This window comes from Chrysochloris asiatica, unplaced genomic scaffold, assembly GCF_000296735.1.
Source record: "Chrysochloris asiatica unplaced genomic scaffold, ChrAsi1.0 scaffold00055, whole genome shotgun sequence".
NCBI lineage: Eukaryota > Metazoa > Chordata > Mammalia > Afrosoricida > Chrysochloridae > Chrysochloris > Chrysochloris asiatica.
The window spans coordinates 7,412,183-7,430,519 of record NW_006408573.1 but is presented as its reverse complement, the minus strand read 5'-3'; the positions used below and the strand labels follow the sequence as shown (position 1 = coordinate 7,430,519).

At 50.5% G+C, this 18,337-nt stretch overlaps 1 protein-coding gene across 1 annotated transcript in view; it reads left to right on the top strand.

Annotated features, from left to right (window-relative positions):
* Window positions 1-1,428: 1,428 nt before the first annotated feature.
* Window positions 1,429-18,337, top strand: part of CNGB1 (cyclic nucleotide gated channel beta 1) — a 73,707-nt gene continuing 56,798 nt past the window's right edge. The window contains exons 1-12 of the mRNA XM_006863624.1: window positions 1,429-1,611; window positions 3,680-3,737; window positions 3,985-4,057; window positions 5,134-5,251; window positions 5,334-5,376; window positions 5,551-5,590; window positions 7,178-7,253; window positions 7,434-7,473; window positions 7,809-7,968; window positions 10,257-10,332; window positions 11,874-11,910; window positions 17,084-17,258. Of these exons, the coding sequence (XP_006863686.1) occupies window positions 1,429-1,611; window positions 3,680-3,737; window positions 3,985-4,057; window positions 5,134-5,251; window positions 5,334-5,376; window positions 5,551-5,590; window positions 7,178-7,253; window positions 7,434-7,473; window positions 7,809-7,968; window positions 10,257-10,332; window positions 11,874-11,910; window positions 17,084-17,258 (1,079 nt within the window). The remainder of the gene's footprint in view (window positions 1,612-3,679; window positions 3,738-3,984; window positions 4,058-5,133; window positions 5,252-5,333; window positions 5,377-5,550; window positions 5,591-7,177; window positions 7,254-7,433; window positions 7,474-7,808; window positions 7,969-10,256; window positions 10,333-11,873; window positions 11,911-17,083; window positions 17,259-18,337) is intronic.

Here is an 18,337-nt window from a genome sequence, read left to right as displayed (position 1 = left end):
ATTTTGCAGAATTCTATCATGCATTCTCCAGCATAATTTCTATCACCAAGGCCATATTTTCCAACTACTGATCCTTCCTCTTTGCTCCCAACCTTGCATTCTGATCACCAGTAATGATCAATACATCTTGATTGCATGTTTGATCAATTTCAGATTGAAGAAGATGATAGAATTCTTCTATTTCATCCTCACTGGCTTTAGTGGTTGGTGCGTAAATTTGAATAATAGTGGTATTAACTGGGCTTCCCTGTAGGCGCAGGGATATTATCCTATCACAGACAGCGTTGTGCCTCATGACTGATCTGGATATGTTCTTTTTTGACAATGAATGCAACACCATTTCTCTTTAATTTGTCATTCCTGGCATAGTAAACCCTGTGGTCATCAGATTCAAAATAGCCAATACCAGTCCATTTCAGCTCACTAATGCTTAAGATATCGATGTTTATGTGTTCCATTTCGTTTTTGACAACTTCCAATTTTCCCAGATTCATACTTCAAACATTCCATGTTCTGATTTTCAGTGGATGTTTACAGCTGTTTCTCTTCATTTTGAGTTGTGCCCCATCAGCAAATGAAGGTCCCACGGGCTTTCTCCCACATACTTTACTCCATTCATGTCATCATGGTCAACTCTACTTTGAGGAGGCAGCTCTTCCCCAGTCTCATTTTGAGTGCCTTCCAACCTGAGGGGCTCATTTTCTGGCACTTTATCAGACAGTGTTCCTCTGCTATTCATAAGGTTTTCAGTGACTAAATATTTGGAAGTAGTTCGTCACTCCTTCCTAGTCTGTCTTCGTCTGGAAGCTCATCTGAAACCTGTCCACCATGGGCAAGCCTGCTGGTATTTAAAATACCTGTGGCATAGCTTCCAGAATCACAGCAACTCACAAGTCACCACAGTACGACAAACTGACAGATGAGTGGTAGACCTAAAATTAGTAGGTATTATTAATATCCCCATTTTGCAGACAAGCAAACCAAGTCACAGAGTGTTGATTTGCTCATGACTTGATTCTAGCACATATCTATCTTCTGGTGTGAGTTCAACTAAATTTGCTTCTTGACTTTTAGTGACCCCATAAGATTTCATTATATGAATGTGTTGAGATCTATTTCATATGTCCCTCTTATAGATGACCATTTAGGTACTTCCTAATAATCAAGCTCCTTTAGATGAGTATTTGTTGTTGTTGTTTTTCATCGTTTGCCGTATAACATTTTTGAGACCAAGCTCTTTATATACTCATGAGCTTGAGTACTTCTGTAAGGTAAATACCTGGAAGTATAATTGCAAAGCTATTTCTAAAGACAATGGGAGATAAAGGAAATGTATATATAAACCATGAAAGTGGCCCACAGATGGAGGAGCAGCTGTGAACGCTCTGGAGATGTGTAATAAGCACTCTACTTCTTCTAGGGATCAGAATGTTGAGCTGGGTCCAGAAGGTGCTGCCTCAGCCTTTGGGGACCTCTCAGAAGACCACGATGGAGGATAAGCTGGGGTCAAAGCTGGAGCTGGAGCCAGAACTGGAGCCGGAAGCAGAATGGAAGCCAGAGCAGGAGCCTGAAAAGGTCCCTGAGAAGGCGGAGGTAGAGAATATGCCCTTGGTGAGAAGCAGGACTCTCAGCCTGGGCCACCTGCCTCCCGTGGACCTTGCATAAAAGAGAGAGTTGGAACCAGAAGGAAACGTGGCCCAGTATCCTCATAGAAATGAGAAAATAGGCCCAGAGAGTTGACAGAACTTTCCCAAATCTGATTGGTTTGTCTGTAAAAATACAGATACATATTTAGTTTTTATGGGTCATACCTGTAGGCCATTACTGCTTCTGTTAATTACTCAACTCTGTCATTGTAGAGTGGAAGCAGCTATGCTGTTGGTAAGTGCTGTCCAGTTGGTTCTGACTCATAGCGATCCTGTATAGGGTTTCTGAGGAGTGGTTGGTGAGTTTGAATTGCCAACTTTGCAATTCAAAGAGACCTTTCGGTCTAGTGCTTATCCTATAGTACCACATCAGGACTCCAGAAGCAGCTATGTTGTTGTTGTTTAGTACCGTGGAGTCGGTTCCGACTCATAATGACCCTGCACGGGGTTTCCGAGGCTGCCAGCCACTCCACAGAAGATGAGGCTTTCTGCTCCCACAAAGATACGAATTGGGCTGCTAACCTCAAGGTTGGCAGTTCGAAACTACCAGCTGTTCCGTGGGAGAAAGATGAGGCTTTCTGCTCCTGTACAGATTTGCAGCCTCGGAAACCCTGTGCGGCTGCTGGGTGGGGAGCGCTGCCTAGACACAGAGTCTGGGCAGAGCTTTACTAGAGGAGACGGAGGGGCTGAGACATTCCTGCCCGTGGAAAGGCCATTGTGTAGGCTATGTCTAGGAAATGGGGAACTGCTCACATAGAGGACTTGTGCGTATGTGTTTTCATGTTCACACATGTATATGTATACCTGTGTGTCCCATAGCCTTGGGCGGAATGTCTGTGATGTTTGCAAACTGGATCGCAGGTTTACACACACACACATATATTTAGAAGTGTGCACAGGTGTGACGTGAATGTGTCTGTGGTTTCCTTCTGTGTATAGTGTGCCAGTGTACATTGTTGTTAAGTGCCGTCAAGTCGGTTCTGACCCATAGCGACCCTGTATATGGTTTCCAAGGGGCAGCTGGTGAGCTTGAACCGCTGACCTTGCAGTTCAAACAGCTTTGCAGTCTGGTGCATTAGCCCACAGAGCCACACCAGGACTCCATGCTAGTGTGCGTAAATGGGTGTATATGAATATGTGTCAGTCTGAATATTTTCATGTACGTGTACTCATGTGTTTGTGCCTGTGCATCTGTGTGTGCATGTTTGCATGTCTCGCTGCATGTGTGCACCCACAAACGTATACCCAAAGCACAGGCGTGTTCACATGTGAATGTGCATATGTGTGTGACATGTGTACACATATACATAGATATTGATATCATGTGCACATATGTTTATGCATGCATATGCAGAATGCTTGTGTTTCTAGGTGCATGCAGGCCTACATAGTGCATCTTTGTATACATGTGTACACGTATGTGCAATACTTGTCCATGCCTGTGTGCTCATGTATATTTGCGGGGGCATGCGTTGACATGTGTGTTTGTGTCTGTGTGCACACATGCCTTCATGTGTACACCCACATTTGTGTGCCCATGCACGCATGTCTGGATGTGAGTGAGCATGTCCATGTTTGTGTCTGTGCACACATGCATGTCTGTGAGTGTGTCAAAGGAGTGACTACTAATGCAGGTGAGCGAGGGGCAGGTGGCCAAGTCTGGCCCCCTCCTGGCTGCTAGAGGGGAATGGGAGGTGAGGGAGAGCCCTGCTTCCCTGTCCCTCAGCTTGTCCCAAGTCTTCACAATTGTTCCTCCCTCCTTCCTGAAGCCCACTGAGCTCCCTGGAAAGGTGATAGGCATAAGAGGCTAGCAGGCCATCTTGGGGGAAGGAGAGGGTGAAGGTCTCCTGGATGAGGGGGGTTGGGGCTGGGAGGGATGCAGTGTCTCGGGTTGAAGCTTAGGCCACTAAGGCTTACAGAGAGAGACTGACTGTGAGAATAGAGTTGTGTGGCTCTGTGCAGTGCAGGGCCTATCCCTCCCTGAATACAGTGGGCTTACTGAGGACTTCCATGGTCCCGTTTGCACCCTCCAGCCACAAGAGGAGCCATTTGATGGGGAGGAAGTGACCACGGCTGGCCCACGCCCTGACGGTGAGTGCTGAAGCCCCAGACTGGCAAGCCAGGGGCCATGAGGCTGGCAGGCGCATTTCACAGATGAGAAAACCAAGGCTCAGAGAAGCTCAGGGTGCATTCCTGGAACCTAACTGAGCTGGAAGCTGGCCTTCTGACCTCCTTACTATTTTCCTCTTCTCCTCTACCTCTAACTGAACTTCCCCAGTGGCGTAGAAACAGGTCTCTCTGAGATCCCAAACCTAAGGTATGAGGGATTCTTTTCCAGAGACCCAGGAGGCTACCCATCCTCTGCTCACATCCCTCCAGGCCCGGGTCACTGTGGATCCAGAAGTAAACAGGTACAGCACAGTTCTCTCCTCTCCTTAGTCCCAGCCTCACCCCCCTGGGGACCCAGGATGGGAGGGGGCCAGGAGGTGCACTGCCCTCAGGTCTTTGGTTACCCCCAGACAAAGGTCATAGAGCATCATGGGAATTGGCTAAAGGGAGCTTCTGACAAGGAAAGGAAGTGTCTTCTGAACTTCCAGAAGTTTCTCAGGGCTTTTGTGAACCAGTGGTCCAGTGTGGCCAGAGCTTCTAATTTTCCCAGTGTGCCAGAAATCCAGAGTTTTGAGTGACATTGGCCAGTTGGTGTATTTCAGACTTCAATGCTGTCAAAACCAAGCGTGTGTGTGACCCTCAGATTAAGACTGATCAGTTTCAGCCCTGAGCGAAAAGTCCCACAGGAAACCCAGCCCTCCTGAAGTGTGGGTTGTGTCTGGAGCAGGGGACAGTGAGTGAGTAAGAGAATGGCCAAGAGAACTCAGCTGCTCTTTACCATGCACTGAGTGGGTTGGACCCTGCCGGCCAATGGCCCTGGGCTCTTGTTAGGGGGACAGGAGGTCTGGCCCAGCGGGTCTGGAGACACACACCATCTAAATCTGGGTGCTCTTCCCCATCTCTTGCATCTTGGACACAGGGTCCATATGAAGGAGACGTCATTTCCAGTCTTCTTGAAATTAGAGTGAGTGCGAGGCTGGTGGTCAGGCAATCTCGCTTCCTGTCCTCAAGTGGGAGGGCACGGATCTCTCCCCTTCCACCATGCATTCATTCTTCCCTCCCTGCCACCTACCTCTTCACTTTGCTTAACAGACACACTGCTCCCCTCAGAGCAGAAGGAAGGCCACCCCTCCTGGGGTTGTCTGCAACTTGCACAGCTATGGGAAGGACTTTGAATGGTGCCACTCAGACCGGACCACAGGAGTTGATGCCCACATTTTCCAGACAGGGACACAAGGTTCAGAGGGGAGGTGACATGTCTGAGGTGTCACAGTGGAGATGGACTGGGATTCAAATTCAGTTGTTTAGGATTCTGTGGACTCGGACCAGGGAGGGAGAGGGGAGGTTGAGGTAGGTGATGTCTCTCTGTCCATCGCAGTCCCAGCGGCTGGATGCTGACCTGGCTCAGGAAGGGCATGGAGAAGGTTGTCCCACAGCCCATCCATAGTGGTGGGGCAGCTCGGAACATCACTCCTGGCGTGAAGGACCAGGCTCAGGTACTGGGGGCAGAGAAGGAGTCAGGTCAGGGAGGGGCCCTTAGTGCCTGTCCATTGTCCTTCTGTCTGTCTGTCCCTGCAGGGTAGAGTACAGATCCTTGAGTGCTGCAGCATGGGGGATCCAGGTAAGACCAGAGGAGGCAGGATGGTTTTCAGGGGTGAGGAATGATGGTGCTGTTGGGGTGGACCCAGCCCCTGAGAAGTCTGGGTTTGTACTGGACTTTTGCTGCCTACTCCAGGTTGGTTGGGGTCTTTGTCAGGCTATTGCTGCTGACCACCTTAATTTTCTAACCCTACAGGAGAGTGTGCAGATGGACCTAGTGAGGGCCTGGACACTGGGTAAGTCTCCATCATCGAGCACCGGTTTGGGAGTCCCCGAGCCTTGTCTGTAGTACGTGTGGGAGGAGGAGTGTGCCCAGGGCCGACAGTTTGGATTCAGAAACAGAGTCTACTGCTACCTCAGTGTGTGACCTTGGACTTGCCTATTGCCTATTTTAGACTTCTCTATTTGTCATCCATAAAATGGAACGATGAGCTCCGACCTGCCCATTGTTTATGGTGCTGGTTATGGGAGGTCTTGGTGGCAGCCATCTTCTGAGAATGAAGGTGGGTTCTGTGTGGAGCCCTGAGGCAGGACGCAGACCCCTGTGGGGGTGCCTGGGCTGACCTCACACATGGCAATAGCATCTGTATTCATAAAGCTGGAGGAGTGGGGTGGCTGTCTGGCCAGAGGGTGGCAGGCAAGGTGGAACTGAGGCAAACTGGGGAGCATGTGTCCTGCTGGGGGTACGGGGGCAGAGGATGGGGGGATAGTTTAGGAAGGCCAATCTGGGTGGACAAACCCTCCAGTTTTTTAAAAGAAATTAGAAATGTAGGTTTAGGTTTTTACATTGTTGTTAAGTGCTGTCAAATGAGTTCTGACCCAATAGTGACCCTGTATAGGGTTTCCGAGGAGCAACTGGTATGTTTGAACCGTCGACCTTCTGGTTCAAACTGACCTTGCAGTCCAGCACATTAACCCACAGTGCCACACCAGGACTCCCTTTTTTCTTTCTTTCTTTTTTCTTTTACATAGAGTCCTTCATTTTTAACATGTTGCCAGATAATTGCAGTTTCCAGGACACAAGCCCTAAGGCTCCGTTGACAATCTTTGCTGGAAGTTCAGGGTCAAACACTTACCTCCATTCATTCCTTCACTCATTCATTCATCAGACTGCTTGCTCCTTGAGGACAGGGCCTTTGTGTTGGTCACCAGTGAGTGCCTGCCATAAAGTGAGAGGCCAGCAAGTTAGGGAGGAGCTAATGCCAGCATGAATGAATACATACAATGAGGTACTCATGCTTTGCTCTGGTTACTCTGTTTCTCTTGCTTTCTGGAGGCCCTCAAGGCTTCTCAGTTGACTCTTGGGGCCTTTCAAGCAATTTAGGGTGAGGGTACCCAAAGGACCTCCCAGCTTTCTTTTGAGCTTGACCTGAAGTGGGTGTAGCTCCCAGAGGCCAGATGCGACTAACATCCAACATCTATTCCTGGGACCAGCAACATGATTTATGGGGCTCAGGCCTCTCGTTAAAAAGTTATTGCAAAAAAGTTATTAAGAATTTCAGGACTGTGACAAAAGAGGAGTAAACAAAGTCGGAGCCCCTCTAAGTGTGGGTCTTGCATGACTACACAGCTCCCACCCCACCAGCTGCCCAGGAGGCTGAGGCTGGACCTGTTGTTCTAAAGCCTGGTCAAGCCCTGGGTTAGAATTTGAGGCTGGTCTAAGCTCCCCCATCACCTGGGGGCCTTGCACATCCAGTACCTGGCCCCACTGTGCAGAATGGGTGCCAGAGTGAGAAAGGGGTGAGCCAGCCCTGGCCCCCTTCAGGGAGGATGGGAGGACCGCCTCCTCCAGGTCACTCGGCTGACTACCAGCCCCTCCACAGGCCCAGGCTCTGGCTGCTCAGCTGGCTCGAGCAGAATCTGGAGAAAGTGTTGCCTCAGCTCCCCAAAACCTCCAAGGTGAGTTGAGGAGAGGGAGCAGGCAGTTGGGGCCCCAGGAAGGACCTGCCTACCCCAGAAGGCTGTCACTAGCCCTAGGACCCACTGTGGGGTGGGGGTCACAGCCAGGACCCAGCTGCCAGGGCAGGAGAGCCCAGGGCTCACTCCCATATATGGCCTGACTCCTGTTTTATGACCCAGGGCTGGAGAGCTGAGCCTGCAGGCATTGTCCTGGACCCAGGTACAGGGAGGGGACCCTGGGAGGATCTTGGACTAGGTTGGGGGAGAAACTGGAGTCTGGGGGACTCTCACCTGGGCTAGGGAAGCATCGGGGGCTTCCTAGGGGCAGATTCTTAGGGCACGGGAACAATTTCACATGGACCTGGGACAGATTTGTGACGTCTTCCCCTCCCTGGGCCTCAGTTTCCACATCTGTCTGATGATGAGAGTGGTTGGTCCCAAGGGGCTCCCTAATCAACGGTGTTGGCCCCTCTGATCCAGCCTTCTGTGCCTTTGAGGGGTTCCATGGAGTTATACTGTGAAATTGTTCACCTCTTCCTCTCCCTGCTGCTAAAGAGCCCCCAGGAGCCTCCTTGGATATGGAACCTACGCTTCAGGCCCAGGAGAACCCCTCTGCACCTACCCCCAGTCCCCTGGAACCCGAGAAGGAGCCAGCTTTAGAGCCCCAGCCTGGTGTTCAGGCCTCCTCCCTGCTTCCAGCAGGGGACCCAGGCAGGTAAACCACCTGAATGCCATGCTTCCCACCAAGAACAGGTTCAGCTACCCTAAACAATACCCAGCCTTCAAGTTTTTAATCTACAGAAGTAACACATGTACCTGGCAGAAGTGCACGTAGTGTTAGAGACCTGTCCCTAGGACAAGTGCATTAGCAGCCTCTTGGTCTTTCTAGTTCTCTACACACAGACAAAGGAGCTCTGGTAGCGTAGTGGTTACGAATCGGGCTGCAAACCTTAAGGTCAGCGGTTCGAAACTACCAGCTGCTCCGCGGGAGAAAGATGAGGCTTTCTACTCCCGTAAAGATTTACACCCTCGGAAACCCTGTACAGGGTCGCTATGGGTCGGAATCGACTCGACGGCACTTAACAACAACAACAACAACACATAGACAAACATATGTTTCTCCTTTAAACACGGCACTGGAGAGTTGCAAGCTATTGGCACCGTCCTGCCCTTGCTTTCTTCGCTTAGAAATGTGTCTTAGAGATGGTTTCATTTCAGACTTACAGATAGACTTCATTCTTTCAGTATCTGCATAGTATTCTATTGTATGGCTGGGTCAGCTTTGATTTAACCATTTGGTGAAATCTAGTTTGTTTTCACTCCTTTGCTCCAATCAATAACCTTTCCCAAGAATCATTTAGCTGATGTACAAGAAGATCTGTAGGACAATCACCGAAAATGGAGTTGTAGGGCCAACTTGTAATTGGAATGTAAACCAGTTGGGGTCAAGTCCCTTCTGACTCATGGCGACCTCATGTGTGTCAGAGCAGAACTGCAACCCTTAGGGTTTTCGATGACTGATTTCTTGGTAGTAGATTGCTAGGCCTCTGGGTAAGCTCTAACTTCTAACATTTTGGTCAGCAGCTAAGAGCATTAACAGTTTATACCAGGGACTCCACAATTGAGACAGTCATCTAAAGTCACTACCATCCAGTGGATTCCACTCATAGTGACCCGGTTAGACTGCTCCTTAGGGTTTCAGAGACAGTAAATCTTTATGGGAACAGACAGCGCCTCATCTTTCTCCCAAGGAGCAGCTAGTGGGTTTGAACTGCCAACCTTTTAGTTAGTAGTACAATGTTTAATCCAAGGCATCACCGGGGGTAGGAGTCCTGGTGTGGTGCTGTGGGTTAATGTGCTGGACTGCAATGTCTGTTTTTGGTTGTTCGTTTCCTTTGATTTCTTTTTAGTTTATATGCTCTTCGATAATCGTTTGTGGCACTGACTTAACACCTCTGCCATTGTTAACAGCATATCATGTAGTATCTGCTTAACTCAAAGTCACCAGCTAAAATGGATGAAAATAAGAAGGAAAAGTAAAATGACACATAGAGGTTACCAGTTGTTATTAGGTGCCATTTACTCGGTACCGACCCATAGCGACCCTTGCACAGCAGAACGAAACACTGCCCAATCCTGGAACAACCTCACTACTGTTGCCATGCTTGAGTCCATCGATGCTGCCACTTGGCCAATCCATCTCCCTGGGGGTCTTCCTCTTTTTCTCTGACCCTCCACCTTACCAAACATGATACCCTTCTCCAGTGACTGGTCTCTCCTGACAATATGCTCGAAGTATAAGAGACGAAGTTTGGCCATCTTGGCCTGTAAGGAGCTTCTGGTTGCACTTCTTCCAAACGGATCTATTGGTTCTTTTGGCAGCCCATGGCACTTTCAATATTCTCTTCCAACACCATAACTCAAAGGCATTAATTCTTTTACAGTCTTCCTTATTCACTGTCCAGCTTTCGCATACATATGAGGTTATTGAAAACATCATATGGTAGCTGTTTTTAAATGACCTACAATTAATTGCTGATCATCTCTTTCCAAGCCCTTTCATCATTTAGGATTTCAATATACTGAAAGGTTTTCAAATCTGGTAATGAATTTTGAATGATTGCTTTACTAGCTGAGCCAAAATCTGGCAATTTACATGAGTTCCTTGACCCTAGCCGTGTTCATTCATAAAATATTAGGGATCAAGGTAAATCTGAGTTAAGCCTACCTGCAATGCCTGTTTGAACGGCAAGGTCACCAGTTCAAGCTCACTAGCCACTCCTAGGAAACCCTATACAGGGTTGCTATGGGTTAACACCACCACCACCAAACCAGGGGTACATATTACAAATGCTCCCAGTAGCAGTTAGAGGCTTGCCTGGTGAGGGTGCCACTAGACTTCCAGGCTGGAGACGTGGGTTCTGGTCGGCTTCTGGCAGGCTTGTTGTTGGCCTGGGAGGGATCAGTCTCTGGCCCCAGTTTCCTCACCTTCTCTCACCGCAGGTTGGTGGCATGGGTCCTGCAAAGGCTGGAGAAGGCGCTACCACAGCCGGTGATCCACGGAACGACTGGGGAGCAGGTCAGTGACCTGGGGTGTGGTGATGGTGGGACTGCTCTTGGGAGCTAGGTGAGGGGGTTGGTCAGCTTGTGAGCCCTGGGTTGGTGCACAGCAGGAAGGAGGGAGCCTGTCAGCGGAGCTGAGCCCACCTGGCCTCTGGTCTGCTTCTCATGCGTTCATCCCTCACGTTCTCTGAGGCACTGAGAACACAGGGCCAGGGATGGCTGGTCTAGCACCATTCACCTGCTTCTTGGATGGGGAAAGCAGAGAGGATGTGGAGCTCAGAGGAACCTCCAGGGGCATCAATGAGGGCTTCTCAGTGGAAGTGACCTCCAACCTGAAAGAGGGCAAGAAGGAAGAGATTAAGAGTAAAGGGAATGGTGTAGGAATGCCCTTTAGGCAGAGAGAGAGGATCAGTCTGTAGAAAATCCAGAGGCAAGAGAGACCTGAATGTTCTAGAAAAGAAAGGAGCTTCCAAGAATCCAGGGATCTGACATTGTGCCTTGGGTCTGCCCTTTTCCCCTGGGGACTGCTGGGAGTCTTCACAGACAAACCTGGAGTGGGAGGTGAGAAGCCTAGGTTTTCATTCTGACTATGTGACCTTGGTCCTGGCCCTGGCCCTGGCCCTTTTGGACCTCAGTTTCCCCACCTGAGCCATGGGCCCAGGGTTGTGAGAATGAAGGAAAAGATGAAGATATCCAGGCCCAGGACACAGGAGAGTCATGTCCCCTGAGTGACAAAAGTCCTGACCAGGCTCCTCTGAGCAGGTGTCCCTCGTGTGGCTCTCTGGAGCACCCCACCTCTCCTCACCTAAGACTTAGGCTCCCAAAGTCCCCACATTCACCCACCATTAATTCCCTCATTGGGTCTGGGCACCACAGGACCCTCTTCCCCCTTTCATGAGACAACTGAGACCCAGCAGGCTGGACCAGGGTCACATGGCTGGAGCCAGAACTCAGATGTATGGACTCCAGACCCGGGCTCCCGGCTCCTGCTCCTCTTCCAAGTCTGGGCCAGGATGGGGGTTGGGAGGGTGGCAGTGGGAGGAGGCAGGGGCTTCAGGGGCCCCTCCCTGCAGACTGAGTCTTCAGACCTGTGTTTGTTCAGTGTGCACAGGTGGTAGAAACAGAGCAGCTCAGAATCCTGCTCCAGGAACGGCCTAGTGACAGGGCTATGGAGGGAGGAGGGCCACAGGGGATGGATGGGGCAGGGAGGGTGTGGGGCTAGAGGGGTGCCTTCGAGGAGTAGCTGCTAATGCAGGGCCGAGGGGGAGTCTTCTCAGATCCTGGGAGCAAAGCCTAGAGGAGCAAGGGTGCTGGGAGCAAGGTGGCTGGAGCAGAGGTGGCCTCTGGGCAGGCAAGGGGAGGAGGGAAGAACTGAGTCTGACACAAAAGCGTCTCCCAGGCACCCAGGAGTGTGTGTGTGTGTGAGAGAGAGACAGACAGACAGACAGAGACAGAGACAGAGAGAGCTAGGGTGTCCAAGGCCGGGGTGGGGTACTGTTGAGGGTCTTCTGGTTTTGGAGCAGCTGTTATGGGTTTTCTTTCTTTCTCCCCATGTAGGGACCTGACACTCCTGAGATGTGTGAAGTGCAGACCAGTAAGTGATGCCTCGGTGGGCCTGCTTCGTGTCCTCTGCTCTGAGTGTGCATGGCCAGTGGGGCTGTCCCGGAGTGTGTGTGTGTGTGCCTTCTGGGACACCCAAAGAGAGCTCCCACCTTCCTCCTGGCAGTAGGACAAGTGGTTTTTCTAAGCAGGGTCCCTGGTGTGTGGAGAGCAGAGACAGGAACAGGGACAGTGAGACTCCGTCCTTTGGGCTGGGGAGGTTTGTGCCGTCTCTTGTGGCAGCAGCAATGATGGAGGGGTTGGGGAAGAGTAGAGCCCTGCGGCCAGGAGAGGAGGGCTTGAGGGCAGAATCAGCTCTTCCTTCATTTCATGTTGGACCCACCGTGGGAGGTAATGAGCTCAGAGTGACTGTAATGACCACGAGGAGGAAGAGCTTTGGTGTGGCCAGCCCACTGGCCTTCAAAGCAAGGTGTTCTGTCTCATAGTGCTCTTGGTACCCTGGGAGGCTGCAGGGCAGTGCCCCCCTGTTCTCTTGGTCACAGAGCAAGTTACCAGGGGGAAGGACGGTGGCCAGTCTGGCAGTAGTTGCTCAATCAGACAAAGGTTAGAGGGGCTGTGACCACAGAGACCCCCATCTTCCTCCCTACTCCACCTGAAGGAGAGGGAATCTCAGCTCCTGCCATTGTGTGGGTTCTGCAGGAACACGGGCATCAGGGCGCAGACGCAGCGCAGTGGCTGAGGGTGTGGGTGAGTGTCCCCTCTTCTCCCTGCTCTTCCCCAGCTCCTCCTAAATTCACTCATTCACCCCCTCATCCATTCATTCCCTCCATCTGTCCATCTGCACGCCCACCTGTCTGTCTTCTCCTTTTGTTTCAGGGGAGTTGACAGCTCAAGACCTCTGAAACAAGGGAGAAGGGAGTCTGGGGGAGTGTGAACGGACAAACAAATGGACAGATGGATGGACGGAAGAAGAGGGTGCACTGAAGAGAAGACCTGCAGGGGAGGGGAGGGCACCCTCCAGGCAGAGGTGAGGGTATGGGGCCAGAGCCACCTCTAGGGCGCATGGTGGGTCTGAAAGACCACAACCAGGTACTTTCCATTAGGAGGGCAAGGTGAAAGATTTAGGCTAGATTGCAGGGGGACTTCCCTGATGGAAGGCAGTGGCAAGGCCCCATGGCAGATTTTATGCTGAGCTCTTTGGAAGGACAGATCTGGCACAGCTGGCACTCCCTCTGGACACCATTCCCCGGAAAATCTCCTGGGGCCTGGCCATGTGACCTGTCCTCGGGGTCCAGACCACCAGTGGACAGAACATTCTAATGATCATTGAAAAAGCATAAATTCATATATCAAGCCCATGATTCCATGACACCACTGCTTACCCAGTGATGGTTGCGTTGCATGGAGCCCATTCTGATGGGAAGACTCTGGGAATCTGCAGTCTCAAGAAGCGCTCACTTATCTGGTGACTCTGGTAATGGGTGCAGGACTGGAATCACACTGTGAAAAAAATGAATTTAATGAGAGATTGGGTCCTGCTCTGGCGCTGTAGGATCAGCATTGGACTGATAACTGCAAAGTCGACAGTTCAAAACCACCAGTTGATCTTGGAAACCCTCTACAGGGTCGGTATGAGTCCAAACAACTCAATGACACACAATAACAACAATGAGAGAACAGTGTTTGGGACCCAGGTGGGAGGAGGTTGGGGTCAGGACGAGGAAGAGGCCGAGGGATGAGGGTGTCCCATCCTAGGCCTGGACTTGGGGGCCCTGAGTGTGCAACGAGAAGTTACCAGAGGCTTTCCCCACCTCCAATGCTTGCTCAGCCCAGAGTAATCTTTGTGAAGTCACTCTTCTGCTCAACTACCTTCAGTGGCTCCCCTGCTTTGTCTTTGACACAAAGAGCCAGTTTCCTGTGAGCCCTTTCCGGATATTTGCTCCTTTTGTTCCATCCTCAGAACTGCCCTCACCCTCACCACCTTTGAGTAGCCCTAGTGGCACAGTGGTTAAGTGCTTAGCTGCTAACTGACAAGTTGACAGTTCTATGCGGCAGTCTGGAAACCCTCTGAGGCATTCCTGCTCACAGTCACCCCGAGTCTGAATCTACTCCACTGTAAAAGTTTTAGGTTGTTTGTCTTTTCTGGAGGGGGTGTTGGCCTCACACCTGTGTCCCAGGGTTTCTTGCCTGCCTATCATCTCCCAACCTTCAGGTCCTTGTTCTACCTCATTAGCCAATTGGAATAAAGTGAACACTGGGGTGCAAAAGAAACAAAAAGGGATTTTATTGCCCGAACAGACAAGGAGCAACTTGTGGTCTTGTGACCAAAGTACCACGAGGCTTCATGAATTGGGGGCACCTGGGTCTTTATAACCTCCGCTTTCTGAGATTCCTACTTCTTCCTGCCCCTCCCAGCCCCCAAACTGCCTCTGACCATAAATGGGTGTTCTCTAGGTACACCCCTTACTTCTAAAGCAGATCCAGGGAGGTCAGTGAGTCAGATAATGTGTTCTTCCTAGACATTCATGGGTCCACAGTCAGTTGAAAGACACTGTTGGATGGCTTATGTATGCTCCTGGATCTGGTTCAAACTGGAGGCACTGACCCTGAATTTACTTTTTGCAGAAGAGTCTTGTCATGAAATGCTGATGACAGGCTGCCTCACTGCTAACAAGCTGGGTAGCAGTGTAACATTCCAAGAAGGGAGTAATAGAAAAGGGAATATTGACCTAAGGGTTCTGTGCCGATCCTGGAAATCAACTCCTTCTCCAGATGTCTGCTGGCCTTCCCTGCTGGGGTCAGCACCTCATTCCATAGCCCTGAGGTCATCCTAGGCTGGCAGAAAGGATATTGGTTAGGAAATGTGGACCCCTTGAGAAGTTCCAGGGGCAAAATTTAAGCTCCGATGGAACAGCTGTTCCCATGAGACCTTGAAGACCCCAGTCACGACCTGGCCCTAGAGGGGGTGGGAGGAGGTGTGAGGAGAAGCTTCTCCACCAAGCCTGCTGGGGGGTGGGGAGGGCGAGCAAAGTCCCTATCCCTGTCCATCCTGGCTGGGGACCTCAAGTACGGCCCTTTTCTAATCTGAGGCGTCATTGGCTATAAAGTGGGCACAGCCTAGGGCCCGCCCTGCAGGCTTGTATAAAAGATGAAGGAGGCAGCACTTGTAAAGTCCTCGCTCACGTAACAGTGCCAAAAAAGAAAAGATGAACATGAAGGGAAGACTCAGAAGCCAGCACTGGCTCAGTATTTAATTCATTATAGGTTAGCCACTGATGCCAGTCAGACGCTCACAGGGCAGGTCTGACACCTGGAATTGCATGCCAGGGACAGGCTACGCCCTGTGGAGAGCCCGGAATTTGAGTCAGGAAACCTGGCCCTGCCTCTGACTTCCTGTATGGTCTCAGACAAGTCATTGACCTCTCTGATCTGGCCCCTGGTCTATCCAATGTGGAGAGCAATGTTTTCACCCTATAGGGTGGCTGTCAAAGCTAGCAGGCAAAGGGATGCTCTGCTCCCTCAGGTGTTCCCTGCTAGACCTAGGCAGGGACTTACATCCCAAGTGGCTGTTTGGAGTAAAGATGCCACACCATTGCTGGACAGCCATACGTAGCAACAGGCACACCGAGTTCTGCCACTGGATTCTGAGTCACACCTGGAGGTGCCTCGCTGGTCAAACCCCAGGGCCACATGCTGAGCCAGGACTGGCTGTGGAAAGGGCTAGTTAGGGTCACATTGGGGGTTTCCCTGGTGAGTGGGGTCCTCCTCTGTGAAAGGGGGATGACACTTGTTCCCTGGGAGGCATGTGACCCAGTGCCTGGTCCTTGGAAAACATCCCATAAAAGAAGGCCCTAAACCTGCATTAGGTTCTCAACAATAAAGTGGGGAGTAAAATGACAAAAGAAGGAAAACAAAATGGGGAGGGTCGTTGTTCCCACTTCATAGGGTTGATCTGAAGATTCACCAAGTTAATGCAAGTAAACCACTTAGCATAGGATGGGCATATAGTACTTGTGTAATGAATGCAGCTGGAGTCCTGGTGTGGTGCTGTAGGATAAGCACTGGACTGAAAGGTCAGTTTGAGCTACAAGGTCGGCAGTTCAGACTCACCAGCTGCTCCTCAGAAACTCTATAGAGGTTTACAATGATTTGGAACTGACTCGATGGTACTTAACAACAACAACAACAACAACAACATTACTATCATTATGCCGTACCACAAATGATAGCTTCCAAAGTGACAGGTCACAGGATAAGGTTTGAGGCCAGCCTCCATTTAAAGTCAGACTTAATGATTTATGCTCTGCTTGAGGGCCACCAAGACCCCTGGAGCTGTTTAGGAACACTCGGACAGTCTCCCATCACCTCCCTGACAACCAGCTGGGAGTAGGCTGAGGTTTCTCATGACATTACCACATCTGCCAACATAGCCTCGTGGGGTTTTTATTGTAAGTTGTTGTTGTTTAGTGCTGTCGAGGCAGTTCCGACCCATAACCACCCTGTATAGGGTTTCCGAGGAGCAGCTGGTGAGCTTGAACTGTTGACCTTGCAATCCAAATGGCTTTTGAAGTCTGGTGCATTAGCCCCCAGCGCCACACCAGAACTCCATTGTAAGTAGAAAATGACAGGCTCCTATCCAAAGCTGGAATCACAGTTACCAAGAAATTAAAAATCTCTTGGACGGTGGAACTTCTAGGTCCTGGAGGGAGAGAAGGACTCCCAGAAGTGAGTTCTTAGATTAGGGGTCCGCGGTATTGTTACCAGGAGGTGGCATCTAGAGAGCAGGCAGTGAACAAGGCTCTCTGACACCCTTGAGGCAATCCAGGCCATCCTGAACCTGGATGTGGCAAGGCAGCCCCCAGCCTGGGTCCCTTGACATCTCTTGAGATGCCGTGATTAGAATTTACTGTAGTGGGGTCCTGAGCTGGCCCGTCTTTGTTTGACTTCTGTACAAAACTCCCTAAAGGGACTCCTATTAGAAGAAAACTCGATCAACTGTAATAAAGAAAACTAGGGGGAACACAATAGGAGGAGACAGGGTGAATCACTGTAAATTTTACCCCGAATGTAGCAGCTGTTCAGGGCTCTGCTGAAGAGGGGCCTTTCCCCACTGCTTGGCCGAGAGAGGCCTGGCTGGTGATGGCCAAGGTCCCCTAGTCCCACTCTTCCCCTGGCCCTACACTTGACTCCTCCTGTGTCCCCTGCAGTTAGCATCCTCCCCGGAGGACAAGTGGAGCCCGAGCTCCAGCTCATCCTTGAGGAGGTGGACCCTGACTGGGAGAAGGTGGAGCCCGAGGAAGCCAGAACCAGCCTGCAGGGCACAGAGGCAACTCCTGCTATGCCTACCCAGGACGAGTGCTGGGAGGCGGAGAAGACATCCAGGTAGGGGGCCGGGAAGCCTCGGAGAAAAAAAGGTTATTGTTTGAGAAAAAATTAGGCGCATGGTGTGGAATCCAGTAGATATGAAAGGGCACAGAGGGAACCAAGCCTGCCTCCCTTCCCTGTTTCCCTGTTTCTGTCCTATGGACAACCAAGGCTACCACATTGTGCATTGGTCCAGAGTCTATCTTCTATATACAAGCACAGGTTCCTCTCTTTTTCTTTTTTTTTAAATGTTTTATTATGAATTATGTGATAGTTTACATGGGAGAACATTAGCTTTACATTCATCCTATTGTATATCGTTTCATTGCCATGGTTACAATCCCCTCCATGCATCATCAACCAACCAAAGGGTATACACTACAAGCCTGCCCCCTGGTCGTCAGCACACAGCCCCTCTCCCTCTCTGGGTGTAGAGTCCCCAGCTGCTCCATCTCTTCACGTCATCATCTCTGCCTCCATCTCTGGCATTACTGCTTCTCTGGGTAGGGTCTCGCACTCCGCTCTTCTCCCTTGATGATTCCAGGGATCTCTGCTCCTGGACTGCAAAGTCAATCACTCCCGTCCTTTTGCTACAAAACATCCACCTTTACATTTCCAACCCTCACAGTCAGTCCTGATAACGATTATTCACCATTCCCCATCTCCTTTCATTAGCCCCACCCAGACAGATTGGATACACTCAGTGGAGATTCTACCTTCATCCATGCGCTCTGGATCTAGGCTCCCTTGTGAAAGCTTGTAAGCCAGTCACTTCTTGCCTTTGTAGTCCCCACCCCACCCCAACCCCGCATTTTGGCTAGCCAATGTCCAAGTTGCCCATCCTTGTCTACTCTGTGTATGGAGGAGGTGGGAATGATCCTCACTGAAAAGATTTGTTCCTTCTTTTGAGCTACTCCATCCATAGGTGTAAGTCAAGTTCATCAAATTGTATCAGATTACTCTTTTTTCCCCTCTTTCTTCTTCTAGTTGAGCTCTGATCATTCAGTCATTGAAACCAGGTCAAGTGGATATTATCTGCAAGTGTGGGTGTTCCTGTACATATGCCCTCTCTTCTTATCAGCTGGATGTTTCACTCT